The following is a 16,455-nucleotide window of genomic DNA, read 5'->3' on the forward strand; positions in this document are numbered from 1 at the left end:
AGAAGGCAGAGTCTGAATGAATTTCAGACAGAGAATTATTTTATTATGTTTTATTTTTATTATTTTATTATTTCCCTTCTACGTGACTTTACCGAAAGGACCAAGAAGATGAATCCCTGCAGTCACGAAAGCTTTACATCGAAACTGAAGATATAGAAAGAGGCACAACACTGCCCCCTGATGGCCACAACTCACGCCGGGAGGTGGTGGACCCCCCCAACCCCCCCCACCCCCCCCAACCCCCCCACACCCCCAACCCCCCCCACCACCCCCCCACACCACCCCCCCACACCACCCCCCACCCCCCCAACCCCCCCCACCACCCCCCCACACCACCCCCCCACACCACCCCCCACCCCCCACCGCTTGGCCTGCCCCGCCCCCCGGGCCCGCTCGACGATTCACGCGCCGCCGATTGAGAGTCGCGCTCATGGCCTCGTCGCTCCGCAAGCGAACCGCCTGGTCGGCGCCACGGGTAAGGGGCTACAGGCGAAACGTCGATGGGGCTGTGTGTATGTGGTGGGTAGGGGGGGGGGAAGGGGCTCGGCCCCCCGCCTGCCTTACGGCCAGAACGCGGCGCTCTCTGTCATTTTTTGTTTGTAATCGGCGAGGCCCGAAGCGCGAATCAAGGGGGCTCGGATAGATGCCCTACCGGCGGAGGCGCGAGGTGCCCGGTAGGGGCGTCAACACTCGCCGAGGCCTGCTGCTTGAACCCCCCCCACCCCCCTCTACCCGACCCCACTCTTTGTTGTCACTTGTCTCGGTGGGTGTTTGTTGTTGAAATGACAGTGGCGATTAATTCGTAACGGTCTTTGGTGGTGGTGGTGTTGTAGTATTTGTGGCGGTGCTGGTATTGTTGTTGATGCCCTGGTGGTGGTTGGGTTTGTTGTTGTTGGGAGAGGATTGCGTAACACGCGGAGTCACAGCTGATGCTGATGTCACCGGGGCCTTTGAGGCCGGGAGTTGTTGTTGTCTTTCAATCTGGTACCTGGGAAACAACGGGGCACCAGGCAAATCAAGACCTGGGGGGGGGGGGGGGTACCAGGTCTTTGGGTCAGGGGACCCAGTGATCAGAGAGTATTGGGGGTGGGATGGAACCAGGGATCGGGTACTGTGAACGTGGGGAAACTAGGCTTTGAAGACGGGGGACTATTTGGGTTCTGGAATCTAGGACTAGGAATCAGGGGGGTGGATCCTGTGGAATTCTGGATTTGGGGTCAGCGACTTGGGAAACTGGAAATTGTGGATCGGGGATCTGGGACCAGTGAGTAATATGGAACTTGGGTAACCGAGACTTGGAAAACCAGGAGCAGGGCCCTGGAAAACTTGAGACCTGGAAAAACCGAGAAACTGGGGAACCTAAGCTTGGATCTGGAACCGAGATCTTGGAAAACCGGCACCAGTATTGTTTTTTTTTTACTCCGGAACATATACCCTGGACTCAGTGGCGGATTATCCTAGTAGAACAAGTAGCTCCGCACTTTCAAGGGCCCCGCGCTAAATTCTTTCAAGCTATCAATTCCGGTTCAGTGTTCTGCACTTGCTCTATTACTATGGTACTATACCGCCTTCAACTTTTATGAACGACTGGGTGTTTAAGGTTAGCGATTTGTCGTATTATCTGTCTGTATAGAAAATGAGAAAAATACATTTACTTTACTATGCAAGTAAAACATGTGTGTTTTAATATTGATGTTTTTATTTATTTAGGGCCCCTTTATTACATATGCTACAGGCCCCGCACTAGCTTAATCTGCCACTGCCTGGACTAGGCTCTTGAGACCTGTAATGCTCGTACCCATTAAGGTGCTGGGATCTCCGAAGAGGAACTCTCGTCTCGGGAGCTGGAATGGAACCTCTGAGCTGGGAATAGCGAGGGTCCTTGTGATCAGTGCCTGATAACTGTTCATAAGAGACCAATATGACAAGAGCATGGAGATTAGAGATAGACCTTGTACTCTATCTTGAATTGAAGCTTTCGTCATTGCAGGAATCGATACTCTTTGGTTCTTTTGGTAAAGTCACGTTGTTAGAAATAAAATGTAATAAAAAAATCACGACGTTTCAGCAAAAGCCTTTAGAGTCGACCGCTTGTGTTTCAATAGAAACGTCGTGATTTGTTTTTATTTTATTTTTAGCTACGTGACCTTGTACTCTCTTTGACATTATTCATCATGAAGTTTTTTTTTGGGTTTGATCATGTAAGTATAAATGTGGTGTTAACCCACCACCACCCGACACAGCCAATTCGTGAGGTTTGTTACCTAAACAAAACCTTTGCAATTAGTTACTACTTCAGCCCACTGGTGTGTTGAGAGAGTAAATCCATAACATTTACAAAATGAGTACTGTGACGTTTTGCTGGTACAGTAACTACGTCCCGCGTCATCAAGACCTCGTACTCCTGAATTAGGGTTCTGGGACCTGGTGCTTGGGTAGGGCAGGGGGAGTTGAGATCTGGGACCTGGATCCTGGAATCAAACTTTCAGAACAAGGTACCCTGTATTTGTTTGTGATCTGGGAACCCAGGAGTTTGGGGCACAGAATGTTAGGCTTTGGAGCCGAGGGACTTGGGGGCTTAGCTGTACAGAAACACGTGTCCGCTGTAACCCTGTGCATGTGATTGTCTATGTGTGAATCGTAGATGATAAGGACCCATTATGGACAACCCGGAGAGAGACGCCCAACCCCAGGATTTGAACCCAGTTTCTCTGCTGTGCTTGCTGAGTGGCTGTGCCACGGCCATAATGCGCCACCTGAAAGAGGGACACTGAGTAACGAGGCTCGATCTCCATTGTACCAGCTTGGTGTTTCTAACATTGGCCATTATGAATCCTCTGTCCCACGCGATCCAGGTACTGGCGGAGGAAGTGACGCGATCGTGAGCGGCTGTGTTTGGACTCACTGGCGGGACTCACGGCTGTAGGAACCAAACATGAAGCTGTTTGTGTTCCTGGTGAACACGGGTGCCACCCTCACCTTCGACACCGAGCTGGCACTCCAAACGTACGCCCCGCACACTCGCTCGCGCAAAGACATGGACCCACCCCACCCCACCGTATATCCTCGAACAAACTTTCGGGTCAAGTATTGTTAGTGAGCACCTATGAAGATCGGTACACCACACAAGGAGGAGGTGGGAGACCAGCACCACACCCGGCTGCCTTTGCCTTTCCAGTGGTGATGTTTTTGCACAATGCACTGGGAAATCATTTGAGGCTGAGTCGATCTAGTGGAGGCCCATGACCGGTTCAGATAATTGTCACTGGTGTTGGCCGTGAGAAGGAATCAAACTCGGGTCACTGGCTTCGTATATTGCAGTACGCTAGCCTCCACACTACCGCTCCCCACACATAGACACATAGACACACAGACACGGTCACACACGCGCTTCCACACATGGTCACAACATGCACACGCGCTTAAGATGGAAATTAAGCGATGCAGTGCAACGTGATGTTTTAGAACACAATTGGTGTCAATGTTGCTTTGTTCAGTAACGTGGGCTGCAACACAGAGTATGTAGATGGGCAATACAGAGCAACTTTTATCCAAAAGTCTTCAAAACATTTCTTTCACAAGCCAAGTGCGTTCCGATTGTTTGAACGGGGTCACATAGTCCTCATGGCAAACCGGTTCACCGTGGCTGTATTTCTTCCGCTCGTGATGGAAATGAGGCGCTTCATCATTAAACCGAACGGGTCTTTCGTAGGTAGGGACATTAAACATTTCACCTTTGTAATGTTTTGTTATTTTCTTCTCTTATCTGGAATGCTCCCGTGGTGTAATGGTCAGCGGGACTGGACTTGCGATCCAGAGGTTGCCGGATCGATTCCGTCTCCCGGAGCGGCAGTTGATACCAACGGTCCACGCCTCTTAGATCCCCCCCCCCTTCCCCACCTCTATCCACCGAGCAGTATAAATGGGATTCACCGGAGCTGATTGGCAGGTCGCGTGCGGTGGGGTCAAGTGTGGGTACACCCACTGCTTACCGAACATGCCAAAATAATTTTTGATTCATAGGCCGAACAGGTACCTCTCCTTGCCTAAATCCTCCTGGCTCGACTCCCTGGGCTAAACCGCCCAGGCTAGAGGGGAGGGCAGGGGTCGGTGCTTCCGGCCTCTACTTCATGAATGATTCAGGACCTGGGGCCGCGATTTAGCTTGATGGCTGAGTAATTTGAAACTGTGCTGCAAAACGGAAGCGAAGAAGTCGTATTGCTTACCCTGAGAGACGTTGCCTAACGTGAAAAAAATTGCATCAGCTTTGTACACGCAGCAGTGTAACACACTCGCGAATAAGCGCTCGCAAAAGCGTGTACGCTCAGATTCTTACATGAAGACAAAGGTTACCCCGTATAGCCTGTAACAGACTGTCGGGGCAAGTGCTGTTAGCGAGCACCTATGAAGGCCGACACGACGCACGAGGCGGTGGGTGGCCAGTGCCACGCCCGGCGGCCTTTGTCTCCCTAGTGGCGAAGTTTACACACCACACTAGGTACTCATTTGAGGCTGAGTAGATCTAGGGGAGGCCCAAGACTGTTTCAGATAATCGTCACTAGTGTTGGCTGTGTGCGGGAATCGAACTCGTGTTGCTGGGTTCATAGTGCAGCGCGCTAACCGCTACACTACACACGCAAACTCTTACACACTTATATGTACACGATCGCACACACACGCTAACACGCTAACACGCCAATCCAAGCTTGATCCAAGTTTGTTCTTGGGTTTCACCACCAAATATTAACGTTAATAATTTACTTATTTGTCCTGAAAAGTCACACTGACTCCCGAGTGCTCTTTATCAGGAGAGTGTAGCATTACTTTTTTATTTTAAGATGTTTTCAGCCACTTTAAGACGAGTACTTATTCTCTCAGCCTGGAAGTGCAACGCAAGTGTGTGGGATGAAATCGGAACACTGGGAGAAAACCCACGCGTCCGAGGGGAGAAACACTCTATCCCCGTACAGATGGGAACAGATGGAGATTAGTCCACTCCCTCTACGGCCTTCACCTGGCAAGACAGGGGAATGGTACCTCCTCGATGCACATGGGAAGGGAGTTCCCCAACATCTGTGCGGTGATCAGCCGACCCTCCCTGTTGCCTCCACAGTGCTGGGCTACAGGCCACGTGCATAGCCATCTCCAAGGCCCAGTATTACGTATGTTATGTATTATTAGTCAGTTGCCAAAGTTCTTCTTGCCAATTCCTCAACACAGCTTGTTGCGCACTCACTTTGGATTCTGTTCTGCCCACGTTGCAGAAAACTTCAAGCCCGTGACGGGCAGCCGGTCCGACACAAGGCAAATGCCTTTAAAAAAAAGGGGGGCATCATAGAGAAACTCAGCGGAGCGGGGGGGGGGCACGACACAGCCAATGTTAAATTATAAACACATGTTATATGCAAAACAGAATGGGGGGGGAGAGGGGGCTTGCGGGCTGGTCACTCCTTGCAATCTCCTAGCTCTTCCCTCTCATCTCACTCTACTCCCCTCCACACGCTTTCCTACCTCTCCCCTCTAATCTCACTCTACTCCCATCCGCATACTCTCCTACCTCTCATCTCACTCCACTCCCCTCCACACACACACTCTCCTACCACTCCGCTCTCATCTCTCTGTACTCCCCTCCACACACTGTCCTACTTCTCCCCTCTCATCTAACTCTATTCCCATCCGCATACTCTCCTAGCTCTCATCTCACTCCACTCCATACACTCTCCTACCTCTCATCTCTCTCTACTCCCCCCCCAAACTCCCTCCTACCTCTCCCCTCTCATCTCACGCTATTCTTCTGGACGTCATCTCCGTTCCAGCAGCATTAGAGGCCGCCTCCTACTCGCAAAGCCGCCCACAGCCATCAATCTTCGTTCCATGGGATGAGGTCGCTCCTTCTCGGCTGCTGCTCCTGTAGTCTGGAATTAATTTGCTCTTGAACTGTGTGCGGTTGAGACTCTGCTGCCATCTCTTGTTCAAGTCGAGACCTAAAACGTAATTTTAAGTTTTGTTATTTTGTCCCCCCCACCCCCCCCACCCCCCCCCCCCCCCAGTGTAGTCTCTGGAGATGCAGTTGCGTCTAGACGTTATTATACAAAATGTACTAGCAGCCTGCACGCACGTCCCTTGGATATAACGTGACCCTCCCCTCCCTCCGCTCCTCCCCCCTCCACCCCCACTTCACCCACCCAGCTATCAAGCAAAACTGTGTTTTTATTTAGTATATGATATGATTTGCGGCCGGGGTGGAGGGTAGATGGGGGGTGTTGAGGGTGAAGTCATCGTGCAGACGTGCTAATTGAAGTCATCGTGCAGACGTGCTAATTGATGTCACCACCGAGCACTCGCACTTGGCCGTGCGACAGACAGCCAGCCAGGAATCCAGGTTTGAATCCAGCCAGAAAAAAAAAAACGGTTTTGTTCTAATCTAGTACAACATTTGCATTGCATTGCAGCGTGGCGGAGTTGAGGCAGGCCATCCACACCAAGTACCGCATCGGGGTTCAGCACCAGGTGCTGGTGGTCAGCGGCGGCGAGTGCCTGGCGGGCGAGCGGAGGGTGTGCAGCTACAGCGCTGGCACGGTACGCAAGAGCAGCACCTCCACGCCCCGGCGGGTCGGCTGCACGCAACTGACTCGCTCGCACGAGCCATCGGTTTGCGAGCCGTTGAGCAACCGGTTTGCTCGAAGGCGTTGGACAACAAAATCTGCCCCTCAAGCAAATTGTATTCTCCGCTCGGTCTCCCTGGCGCCTCTCACTTTCTACGCGCCGTGAAAAGGGCCACTTGCCCGAAGCGTCGTCCGTCACGGACAAGTCCTCGCAAGGCCGCGGTGTTATTGACGAGCGTGTTGAGTTTATTTGCCGCGACTGCTTTCGAGCGTCGATCCGCCCGCCGGCGATTTGTCGCGTCGTGTTTTGTCTTAATAATGACAATGATTGGTGACTCGCAAATATGTGATGATAATACTAACAACAATTCTTGAGCTCTATACATCGCGCCGTTGTCGTTCGTGCAAGTTGCATCTGTCACAATTGCCGAGGATGCACAGACCGACGCCGGAACGGCAGCAGTCACCACCGGGCGGCGGTGAGCCGGTTCCGCCAGCGGTCGCCCAAACTCCGTTGTCCTCTACGTATCAAGATGTTTTCAGCCAAGTGATGAGTGGATGTACGTGAACTCTTGACTGCTCGTTACGATCAACGAAATGCGCCACCTAATTTCCTTGTTGCGCAACCGCTCACTCAGGTGCGGAGGTGGGGGGGTAAAGCAGCTGCAGGCGATGATAACTCCGTGCGGTCATTTCGAGAGGAGACGATGGTTTGGTTGCACAACTGATGGCTCAGGTGTGGCGCCAGCTCTCCGGCTGTTGCTGCCGATGTTGACATCAAATCCGCTCCCCCCCCCTCCCTGCCTGTGACTGTGGCCCAACCGTATTCCAGTTGTGGGGGTGGAGCGGTGGCGTTGTGGTTTGTGCGCTGCCCGGTGAACCTGGAAACCTCCGTTCGACCTATTATTATTATTGTTATCGTGAGACCAGTGTGTATTTCTATTTGGGGAGTTGACTGGGGTGGCTTGGAGGTTCAGAGCTGCTGACTATTGAACACTTTTCTGCTGCAGCCTGTGGAGGCTACCACAGGGATCTTTGTCTTTGTAAGGTCACGTTGGGGGGGGGGGGGATGGGGTCGTTCTCTGTGTGTCGTTTTTTTAAGAAGAAATGTGGAAGGAATCTCAGACATCTGACCAGAAGCTTGGGGGCGAGGGGGCGCGGGATGGCGGAGGTGGGGGCAGCGGGTGGCGGGGGGGGGGTGGAGGGGGGACGGGGGGGGGGCCGTGGGGGGACGACGATGGCCGGTGGGGCGAGACTTGACGATGGAGCGGAAGGTCACACTACAGGGGTCACCAGAGGGCGCCCGACAGAGGACCTCCACGGTGGAGACGGAGCTATGAAATCCGCTCGTGCGCAGAACCGAGTTGTATTGTTGCATCGCGGAGTCGTGGGAGGTGGCAGCAAGGCGGTGAGAGGAGGTCCCCAGCCAGCAGTGGATTTGTTGAAGACGTTGACATGAGCGATGGTTTTCTTACAGCTATATTGGTTCCCGTCAGAGGAATATGGAATTTCCGCCAACAGATAAGGAGTCCTGCCCCACGCACTTTTTGAGGTGTGGGAGACACTGGATTGTGGCAGCCCCTTTATTTATCCACTGCTGGATGAAAGCCTCCCCTGTCCCCCTCCCCCCCGCCGTGTCGGTCGTGGGAGTTGTTTGACCGTACTTCACCATGGAAGGAGTACTGCATGGAAGTGCTTTCATCTTGTGACTTGGTGTAGGCCAGACTCTGCAGTGCAAACCGCGATCAATCCAGGGTTCGGTCTGTGTCTGCGCTTTATCTGAACGACGCATTTGACATCGTTTGCACCACAGTCACCACCGCCACCATCACCACCACCGCCACCATTACTGCCACCACCGCCGCCACCATCACCGCCACTGTCACCACCGCCACCGTCATCACTACTATCACCGTTGCCACCCCCGTTACCACCACCGTCACCGTCAACGCCACCATCGTCACCGCCACTGTCACCATCAACGCCACTATCCTCACCGTCACTGTCACCGCCATCATCACCTCCCCCGGTTTCTGTGCTGCTGCTGCTGCTGCGTTTTTGTTTACAGGTCGGGCAATGCGAGCCTCCGCACTGCGCGGTTGTTTATTTAAAAAGTTGCCACTTATAGACGCCACCTGCTCATTGACACTTTGCACCGAGCGTCCGAGCGAGTGAGGAGGGGCAGCGGAGGCTGCTGCTGTGTGGAGGAGCAGTCGACTTTACTCGAGCGAGCGCAGTTGTGCCGTCGCGCGATCGGTTTGCTTTCGGAGAGGGGGAGGGGGGGGGAAACGTGAAGCGAATAGTTAGAAGGTGTAGAGAGAGGGAATGGAGTAGAGGAGCACGTGGATTCGAGAACGTCATGTTGATTTTTTTTCCCAACTTAAATAGACTCTCCAAGCCTGGGATGTGTCATTCAGACTCTGTCTTCTCGACAGACCTGTTCTTCACCTGAGGACGGCTGCTTGCGTTGTGGCCGAAACGTCGTGAGAATTATTTTATAATGTTTTATTTTTATTATTTTATTATTTCCATTCTACGTGACTTTACAGAAAGAACCAAGAAGATGAATCCCTGCAGTCACGAAAGCTTTAAATCGAAACAAGAAGGTCATGTTGATTGTCGAGAAGCGTAGGTGGTGCTTGGGCAGGACGGGTCGCTAATTGGGACGATGGTCAGTGGGGGACGATGGTCAGTGGGCGAGGATGACGGTGGAGTGGCAGCCAAAGGGGTGAATATCGCCCTGTAAGAAGACGTCCCCTCCGGAGATGGAGTAATGGAAATCGGCGTGTGTTGCCGGGGCGAGGTGGAGGGTTGCATCTCCAGACCTCGAGAGATGGCGACTGGTTTAGGGAGGCCTTTATCCAGCAGTGGATTGAACATGGCTCATAACGCTGATGAAGCCGACGATCTTCTTGTCGTGCTGTTTGACCAGCTTGTACGTGCAATTGGTTTAGCGGGCGACATGTCAATATAACCTACAGCCCTTAGTTGCAGGTCACAGCGATACTCTCGCTCACCTTCTCGCCCACCCGTTCACTTACACATTCACTCGCTCCCTCCCTCACCTGCTCACGCTATCACCCACTCTTTTATTTTCGCTCACTCACCCGCGCACTCACCCGCTTGCTCACCGCTCGTTTACCCGCTCACTCACTCGCCATACTGCAGGTTACAGCACTTATCTGTGCTTGAAGAGTGCATGGAAGGGAGTAGACTGAGATGAGAGGGGAGAGGTAGGAGAGCACGTGGATGCGAGTAGCGTGAGATGAGTGATGAGAGGTAGGAGGGTGTATGGAAGGGGGAGTAGAGTGAAATGAGAGGGGAGTGGGGTGAGATGAGAGGGGAGTGGGGTGAGATGAGAGGGGAGTGGGGTGAGGTGAGAGGGGAGTGGAGTGAGATGAGAGGGGAGTGGGGTGAGATGTGAGGGGAGTGGGGTGAGATGAGAGGGGAGTGGGGTGAGATGTGAGGGGAGTGGGGTGAGATGAGAGGGGAGTGGGGTGAGGTGAGAGGGGAGTGGGGTGAGATGTGAGGGGAGTGGGGTGAGATGAGAGGGGAGTGGGGTGAGATGAGAGGGGAGTAGGGTGAGGTGAGAGGGGAGTGGAGTGAGATGAGAGGGGAGTGGGGTGAGATGAGAGGGGAGTGGGGTGAGATGAGAGGGGAGTGGGGTGAGGTGAGAGGGGAGTGGAGTGAGATGAGAGGGGGAGTGGGGGTGAGATGAGAGGGGGAGTGGGGTGAGATGAGAGGGGAGTGGGGTGAAATGAGAGGGGAGTGGGGTGAGATGTGAGGGGAGTGGGGTGAGATGTGAGGGGAGTGGGGTGACATGTGAGGGGAGTGGGGGTGACATGAGAGGGGAGTGGGGTGAGATGTGAGGGGAGGTGGGGTGAGATGTGAGGGGAGTGGGGTGGACATGAGAGGGGAGTGGGGTGAGATGAGAGGGGAGTGGAGTGGGATGAGAGGGGAGTGGGGGAGATGAGTGGGGAGTGGGTGGGGTGTGAGTGAGGGAGTGGGGTGGAGTGGGGAGTGGGGTGAATGAGAGGGGAGTGGGGTGAGATGTGAGGGGGGGAGTGGGTGAGAGTGGGGGGGGTAGGTGAGGGGAGTGGGGTGAGATGAGAGGGGTGTGGGGGTGAGAGGAGAGGGGAGGGTGGGAGTGGAGGGGAGTGGGGTGTTGGTGAGGGGGGAGTGGGGGTGGAGGGGGAGTGGGGTGAGGGTGGGAGTGGGGAGTGAGGGGGTGGGGGTGAGATGAGGGGGAGTGGGGTGAGTGAGAGGGGAGTGGGGGGTGAGATGAGGGGAGTGGGGGAGTGATGTGAGGGGAGTGGGGGAGTGGGTGGGAGTGGGTGGATGGAGGGGGTGTGGGGTGAGGTGAGGGGGAGTGGGGGTGAGGGTGGGGGGGATGTGGGGGAGTGGGGGGTGAGTGGGGTGGAGTGGGTGGGGAGTGGGGTGGGTGAGGGGAGTGGGGTGTGGTGATGAGGGGGTGTGGGTGAGGTGAGGGGGAGTGGGGTGATGAGTGGGGGGGTGGGGTGAGGTGGGGGGGTGGGGTGAGGGGAGTGGGTGAGTGGGGGGGGGTGAGGGTGAGTGGGGGGAATGGTGAGGGGTGGGGTGGAGTTGAGTGGGAGTGGGGGTGGTGTGAGGGGGTGGGGTGGGTGTGAGGTGGGGGGGTGGTGAGTGGGGTGGGGGTGGGGGGGTGGGGGTGGGTGGTGAGGGGGTGTGGGGGAGTGGGTGTGGGGGTGTGGTGGGGTGGGTGTGAGGGTGGTGGGGGGTGGGGTGAGGGAGGGGGGTGGGGTGGTGGGTGGGTGGGGTGTGGGGGGTGTGGTGGGGGAGGGGGGGTGGTTGGGTGGGGGGGTGGGGTGGGGTGGGGTGGGGGTGGGTGTGGGGGGGGGTTGGTGTGAGTGGGGGGGTGTGGGGGTGGGGGGATGTGGTGGGGTGGGGTGATGAGAGGGGGGGAGTGGTGGGGTGTGGGGTGAGTGGGGGTGTGGGGGTGTGGGTGTGGGGGTATGTGGGTGGGTGGGGGGTTTGGTTGGGGGTGGTGGGGGGTGGGGTGGTGGGGGGGGTGGGGTGGGTGGGGGGGTATGGGGTGGGTGGGGGGGAGTGGGGTTGGGTGAGAGGGGGGTGTGGTTGGTGAGGGGGGTTGGTGGGGTGGAGGGGGGTTTGGTGATGAGGGGAGTGGGGTGTGATGGGTGGGGGGGTGGGGTTGAGTGGGGGGGGGTGTGGTGTGGTGGGGGGGTGGGTGTGGGTGGGGATGTGGGGGGTGGGGTTAGATGGTGGGGGTGGAGTGGTGGGGGGGAGTGGGTTGATGGGGGGGGTGGGGGTGGGGTGGGGGGGTGTGGGGTTGGTGAGGGGGGTGTGGGTGAGTTGGGGGGGGGTGGGGTTAGATGAGGGGGTGTGGGGTGAGTGGGGTGTGGGGGGGTGGGGTGAGTGGGGTGTGGGGTGGGGGGTGTGGGTGAGGGGGGGTGGGTGTGGTGGGGGGGTGTGGGGTGGTGGGGGGGGGGTGGGTTGGGGGGTGGGGGGGTGGGTGTGAGGGGGGTGGGTGAGGTGGGGGGGGTGGGGTGTGGGGTGGGGGGGGTGGGTGTGGGGGTGGGGGGGTGGGTTGGGTGGGGGGTGTGGGGTGGGGTGAGGGGGAGTGGGGTGAGGGTGAGGGGGGGTTGGGGGGTGTGGTGTGAGGGGGGTGGGGTGGGGGGTATGGGTGGGGTGGGGGGGAGTGGGTGGGTGAGGGGGGTGTGGGGTGGGGGGGTGGGGTGTGGGTGGTGTGGGGGGAGTGGGTGAGTGGGGGGGGTTGGTGGGGTGAGGGGGGGGGTGTGGGTGGTGTGAGGGGAGTGGGGTGAGATGAGAGGGGGTGGGGTGAGGGGGAGTGGGGTGGGGGGGGATGATTGAGGGGAGTGGGGGTGGATGAGGGGGGAGTGGGGTGAGTTGAGAGGGGTGGGGGTGAGATGTGGGGGAGGGGGGGAGATGAGAGGGAGGTGGGGGTGAGATGGGAGGGGGGGTGAGTGAGTGGGGGTGGGGGTAGATGAAGGGGAGTGGAGTGGTTGAGGGGGAGTGGGGTGAGATGAGAGGGGAGTGGGGTGAGATGAGAGGGGAGTGGGGTGAGATGAGAGGGGGGGTGGGGTGAGGGGAGTGGGGTGGGGTGTGTGGGTGAGGGGGGTGGGGTGAGAGGGGGGGGTGGGTTTGGGTAGGGGGAGTGGAGTGAGTGAGAGGGGGAGTGGGGTTAGATGCAGGGGAGTGGGGTTAGATGAGTGGGGAGTGGAGTGAGATGAGGGGAGTACGGTGAGGTGAGAGGGGAGTGGATTGAGATGAGAGGGGAGAGGCACCCGCGTAGCGACTGTAATGCCCTGGCACGCTGGCCGCTGGTGGAGAACGCTTTCCTCCACTTGGCAGCAGCTGAAGCCTGACCTGGACAGTCTGGGTGGAGGGTGGCGCAAATCAAGAACCCAGGTCGGTGGGTTGGCTGCGTTTTGGCCGATATCATTTGTATAGCGTGGCCTGCACGTGAGTTTCCCGACCATCCGTGTATGTCTGTGAGTGCGCGTGCGAGTGTGAAGGTGTAGCGGTTAGCGCGCTGCGCAATTAATCCAGCGGCCCGCGTTCGATTCCCGCTCACGGCCAACACCATTGACGATGATCTAAACCGTTACTGGGCCTCCCCTAGGTCGACTCTGCTTCAAACGAGTACCTGGTGCGGTGTGTAAACATCGTCACTGGGGAGACAAAGGCGGCCGGGCGTGGTGCTGGCCACCACGACCTCATGTGCCGTGCCGGCTTTCATAGGTGCTACTCGCTTAACAGCACTTGCCCCTACAGTCTGTTAAGGCTATACGGAGGATCTTTGTATTTGTCTTTTGTGTGTGTGTGGTAGGCGTGTGCATCTGCCACCTAGCCTGGCACGAGTGCTGTGGTGACTTCACGATCACTCAGCGGTGTGTGGCGGCCGTTGTCGTAAGAATTGTTGTTCTGCCCATTGGTGATTAGCATTATTATTATCATCATAATATAATTGTGATATAATTATCATGATGGTATTTATTATCACGTTGATAATGATTAATTTCATCATTGTATAAGTGTTATTGTTCTTCTTGGTTCTTTCGGTAAAGTCACGTAGAAGGAAAATAATAAAATAATAAAAATAAAACATAATAAAATAATTCTCACGACGTTTCGGCCACAACGCAAGCAGCCGTCCTCAAGTGGAGAACAGGTCTGTCGAGAATACAGAATTATTATCGTCATGATATAATCATTATTGTCATAATAAAATAACTCCAGGGGCGCTGTGAGCTTGAATCACTGTTTGGTCGTAGCTCCGACATGGCCATTACAAACCCTCTTGAGAAAGCGAGAGGGAGGCAGACACACTTCTCTATTCTCCGTAGCCTCTCGCCTAAGGCACCAATTCGATCGTCCTGTTGTTAGTATCGACCACGGGACATCGTCCCTCCCAGCAGCGTGCATCCCTGTGTTGGGGAACTCCCCGTGGGTGGGCGTCAAGGAGGAGGAGGAGGAGCTGTACCGCGGCTCTGCCCGGAGAGGGCAGCACAGCAGATATGTGGACTCCCACCTGTCCAGTCTGTATCAGTGGTCGCAACTGGGTACCCGATACCCGTACCCTACCCGATACCCGGCTACCCGTACCCGGCCGGGTACGGGTAGCCGTTTGCGACCCTGGTGTGGCCGGGTACGGGTACGGGTAGACCGTGAGTCACTGGTGAGTCACTGTTTGTCACTCATTTCGGGTAGGGTACGGGTAGGGAACGGGTACCCGTACCCGGCTGGGTACGGGTACGGGTACCCATTTGCGACCCTGGTGCGGCCGGGTACGGGTAAGGAATCAAAACCCGTTTGCGACCTCTGGTCTGTATGGGGGATAGAGCGTTTCCCCCTCGCTCGAACGCGCACACGTGTAATAAACACCCCTCGTTAATTGGCCTATAACACCTTAACATATAGAGGACCTCGGAGTTCGGGCAATCGTTGGTAGCGCCGGCTAAATCGCGTGACTGCCTTCCCGCTTCGTCTGTGGTTCCTCCGAGTCCTCCTCTCTGTCTACGAGGTCGAGGAACGGACACCGTGCAGTGGCAGCGGCGGCGGCGCATCGTTACGAGTTGACGTGATTGTTTTAAAAATGACCACCAGGGAAAAAGAGATGGGCTCGAACTGAGTATCCTCTGACCTTGCTGGCTCGGTGACTCCAACATGGCCATTATGAACCCCCTGAAGGAGAGGGAGAGTCACGCGTCTTCTCCGTGCGTCTCTCGCCTAGGACACCAACCCGATCTTCTTGTTCAGCAAGGAGCTGATCCTGCACGACCGGGCGCCGTGCGTGAGCCGTGTGGTGCTGCCCGGAGAGGCGCAGATGGAGCCCAAGGTGGAGGAGTCGGTGATCATGCCGGCGGTGTTCCACACCGTGACGCTGCGCACGCAGCTCGCGCTGGTAACGCCACCGCCGCCACCGCCGTCACCACCACCACCAGCAGTGCTCGCACCATGTGCTTGTCCCCTGTGCGCGTGTTTGTGTCTGTGCGTGCGCGCGTGCGTGTGGGGAGTGTTGGTGCAGCGGCTTGTGTGTCGTGCTATGAACCTGGTGATCCGAGTTCGATTCCCACATCTGTGTGTTGCCTGCGCGTGTGTCCCTGCGTACGATCGTCCGTGTGTACGTACCTGCGTCGTGTCTCACCGCTTGGATTCCTGCTCCTCCCCATCCTCCTCCCAACCTCATTCACCTCCCTCTTTCCAACACCCACTCCACCTCTTCCTCCCCACCTCCTGCCCTCTCCTCCTGCTCCCCCGCCACGTCCCTGACCACCTCCTCCACCTCTCCCCCCCCCCTCTCCTCCTACCCCCCACCACCTCCACCTTTTCCCCCCACCTCCCCCTCCTCCTCCTCCCCCTCCTAGCGCCACCTCCTCCTCCACCTCTTCCTTCGCCCACCTTTCCCCCCCCCCCCACGTCCTCGCGGCGCTGCCCGTGCACAGGAGATGCAGGAGCTGGCGCAGCGGCTGTGCATGGTGTGCGAGTCGCTGGTGCACGACGAGCACATGCAGCACCAGGGCTGGGCGGCCGTCACCGCCAACCTCGACGACTGCAGCTCGGCCTTCGCGGGCCTCCTGACGGCCTTCACGCGCGCCTACGCGGCCTTCATGGAGTCACGCCGCGACATCCTCGCCCAGCTCTCGGAGTGCGTGGATCGTTCACTCACTCATTCGTTCACTCATTCACTCACTCATTCATTCACCTCATTCGTTCACTCATTCATTCACTCATTCATTCACTCACTCGGCCGCACCCGCACGACCTTCCTGGATTCGTGCCGAGTTGTGATTCTCTCCCCCGCCTCTCTCTCCCCGCCCCTCTCGCCCCGTCCCTCTCTCCCCGCCCCTCTCACCCCGTCCCTCTCACCCCGTCCCTCTCACCCCGTCCCTCTCTCCCCGTCCCTCTCTCCCCGTCCCTCTCTCCCCGTCCCTCTCTCCCCGCCCCTCTCTCCCCGTCCCTCTCTCCCCGTCCCTCTCACCCCCGCCCCTTTCTCCCCGTCCCCTCTCTCCCCGTCCCTCTCTCCCCGTCCCTCTCTCCCCGTCCCTCTCTCCCCGTCCCTCTCACCCCGTCCCTCTCACCCCGCCCCTCTCTCCCCGTCCCTCTCTCCCCGTCCCTCTCTCCCCGTCCCTCTCACCCCGTCCCTCTCACCCCGTCCCTCTCACCTCGCCCCTCTCTCCCCGTCCCTCTCTCCCCGTCCCTCTCTCCCCGTCCCTCTCTCCCCGTCCCTCTCTCCCCGTCCCTCTCTCCCCGTCCCTCTCACCCCGTCCCTCTCACCCCGTCCCTCTCACCCCGTCCCTCTCACCCCGTCCCTCTCACCTCGCCCCTCTCT

General features: G+C 57.1%; 1 protein-coding gene across 1 annotated transcript in view; it reads left to right on the forward strand.

Moving 5' to 3' along the window:
• The first annotated feature begins 375 nt into the window (after positions 1–375).
• Positions 376–16,455, forward strand: part of LOC144726506 (uncharacterized) — a 53,501-nt gene continuing 37,421 nt past the window's right edge. The window contains exons 1-5 of the mRNA XM_078605304.1: positions 376–475; positions 2,856–3,006; positions 6,453–6,579; positions 14,857–15,027; positions 15,569–16,072. Of these exons, the coding sequence (XP_078461430.1) occupies positions 2,936–3,006; positions 6,453–6,579; positions 14,857–15,027; positions 15,569–16,072 (873 nt within the window). The 5' untranslated portion in view covers positions 376–475; positions 2,856–2,935. The remainder of the gene's footprint in view (positions 476–2,855; positions 3,007–6,452; positions 6,580–14,856; positions 15,028–15,568; positions 16,073–16,455) is intronic.

The sequence above is a fragment of the Lampetra planeri genome, chromosome 23 (assembly GCF_965212315.1).
Source record: "Lampetra planeri chromosome 23, kcLamPlan1.2.h2, whole genome shotgun sequence".
NCBI lineage: Eukaryota > Metazoa > Chordata > Hyperoartia > Petromyzontiformes > Petromyzontidae > Lampetra > Lampetra planeri.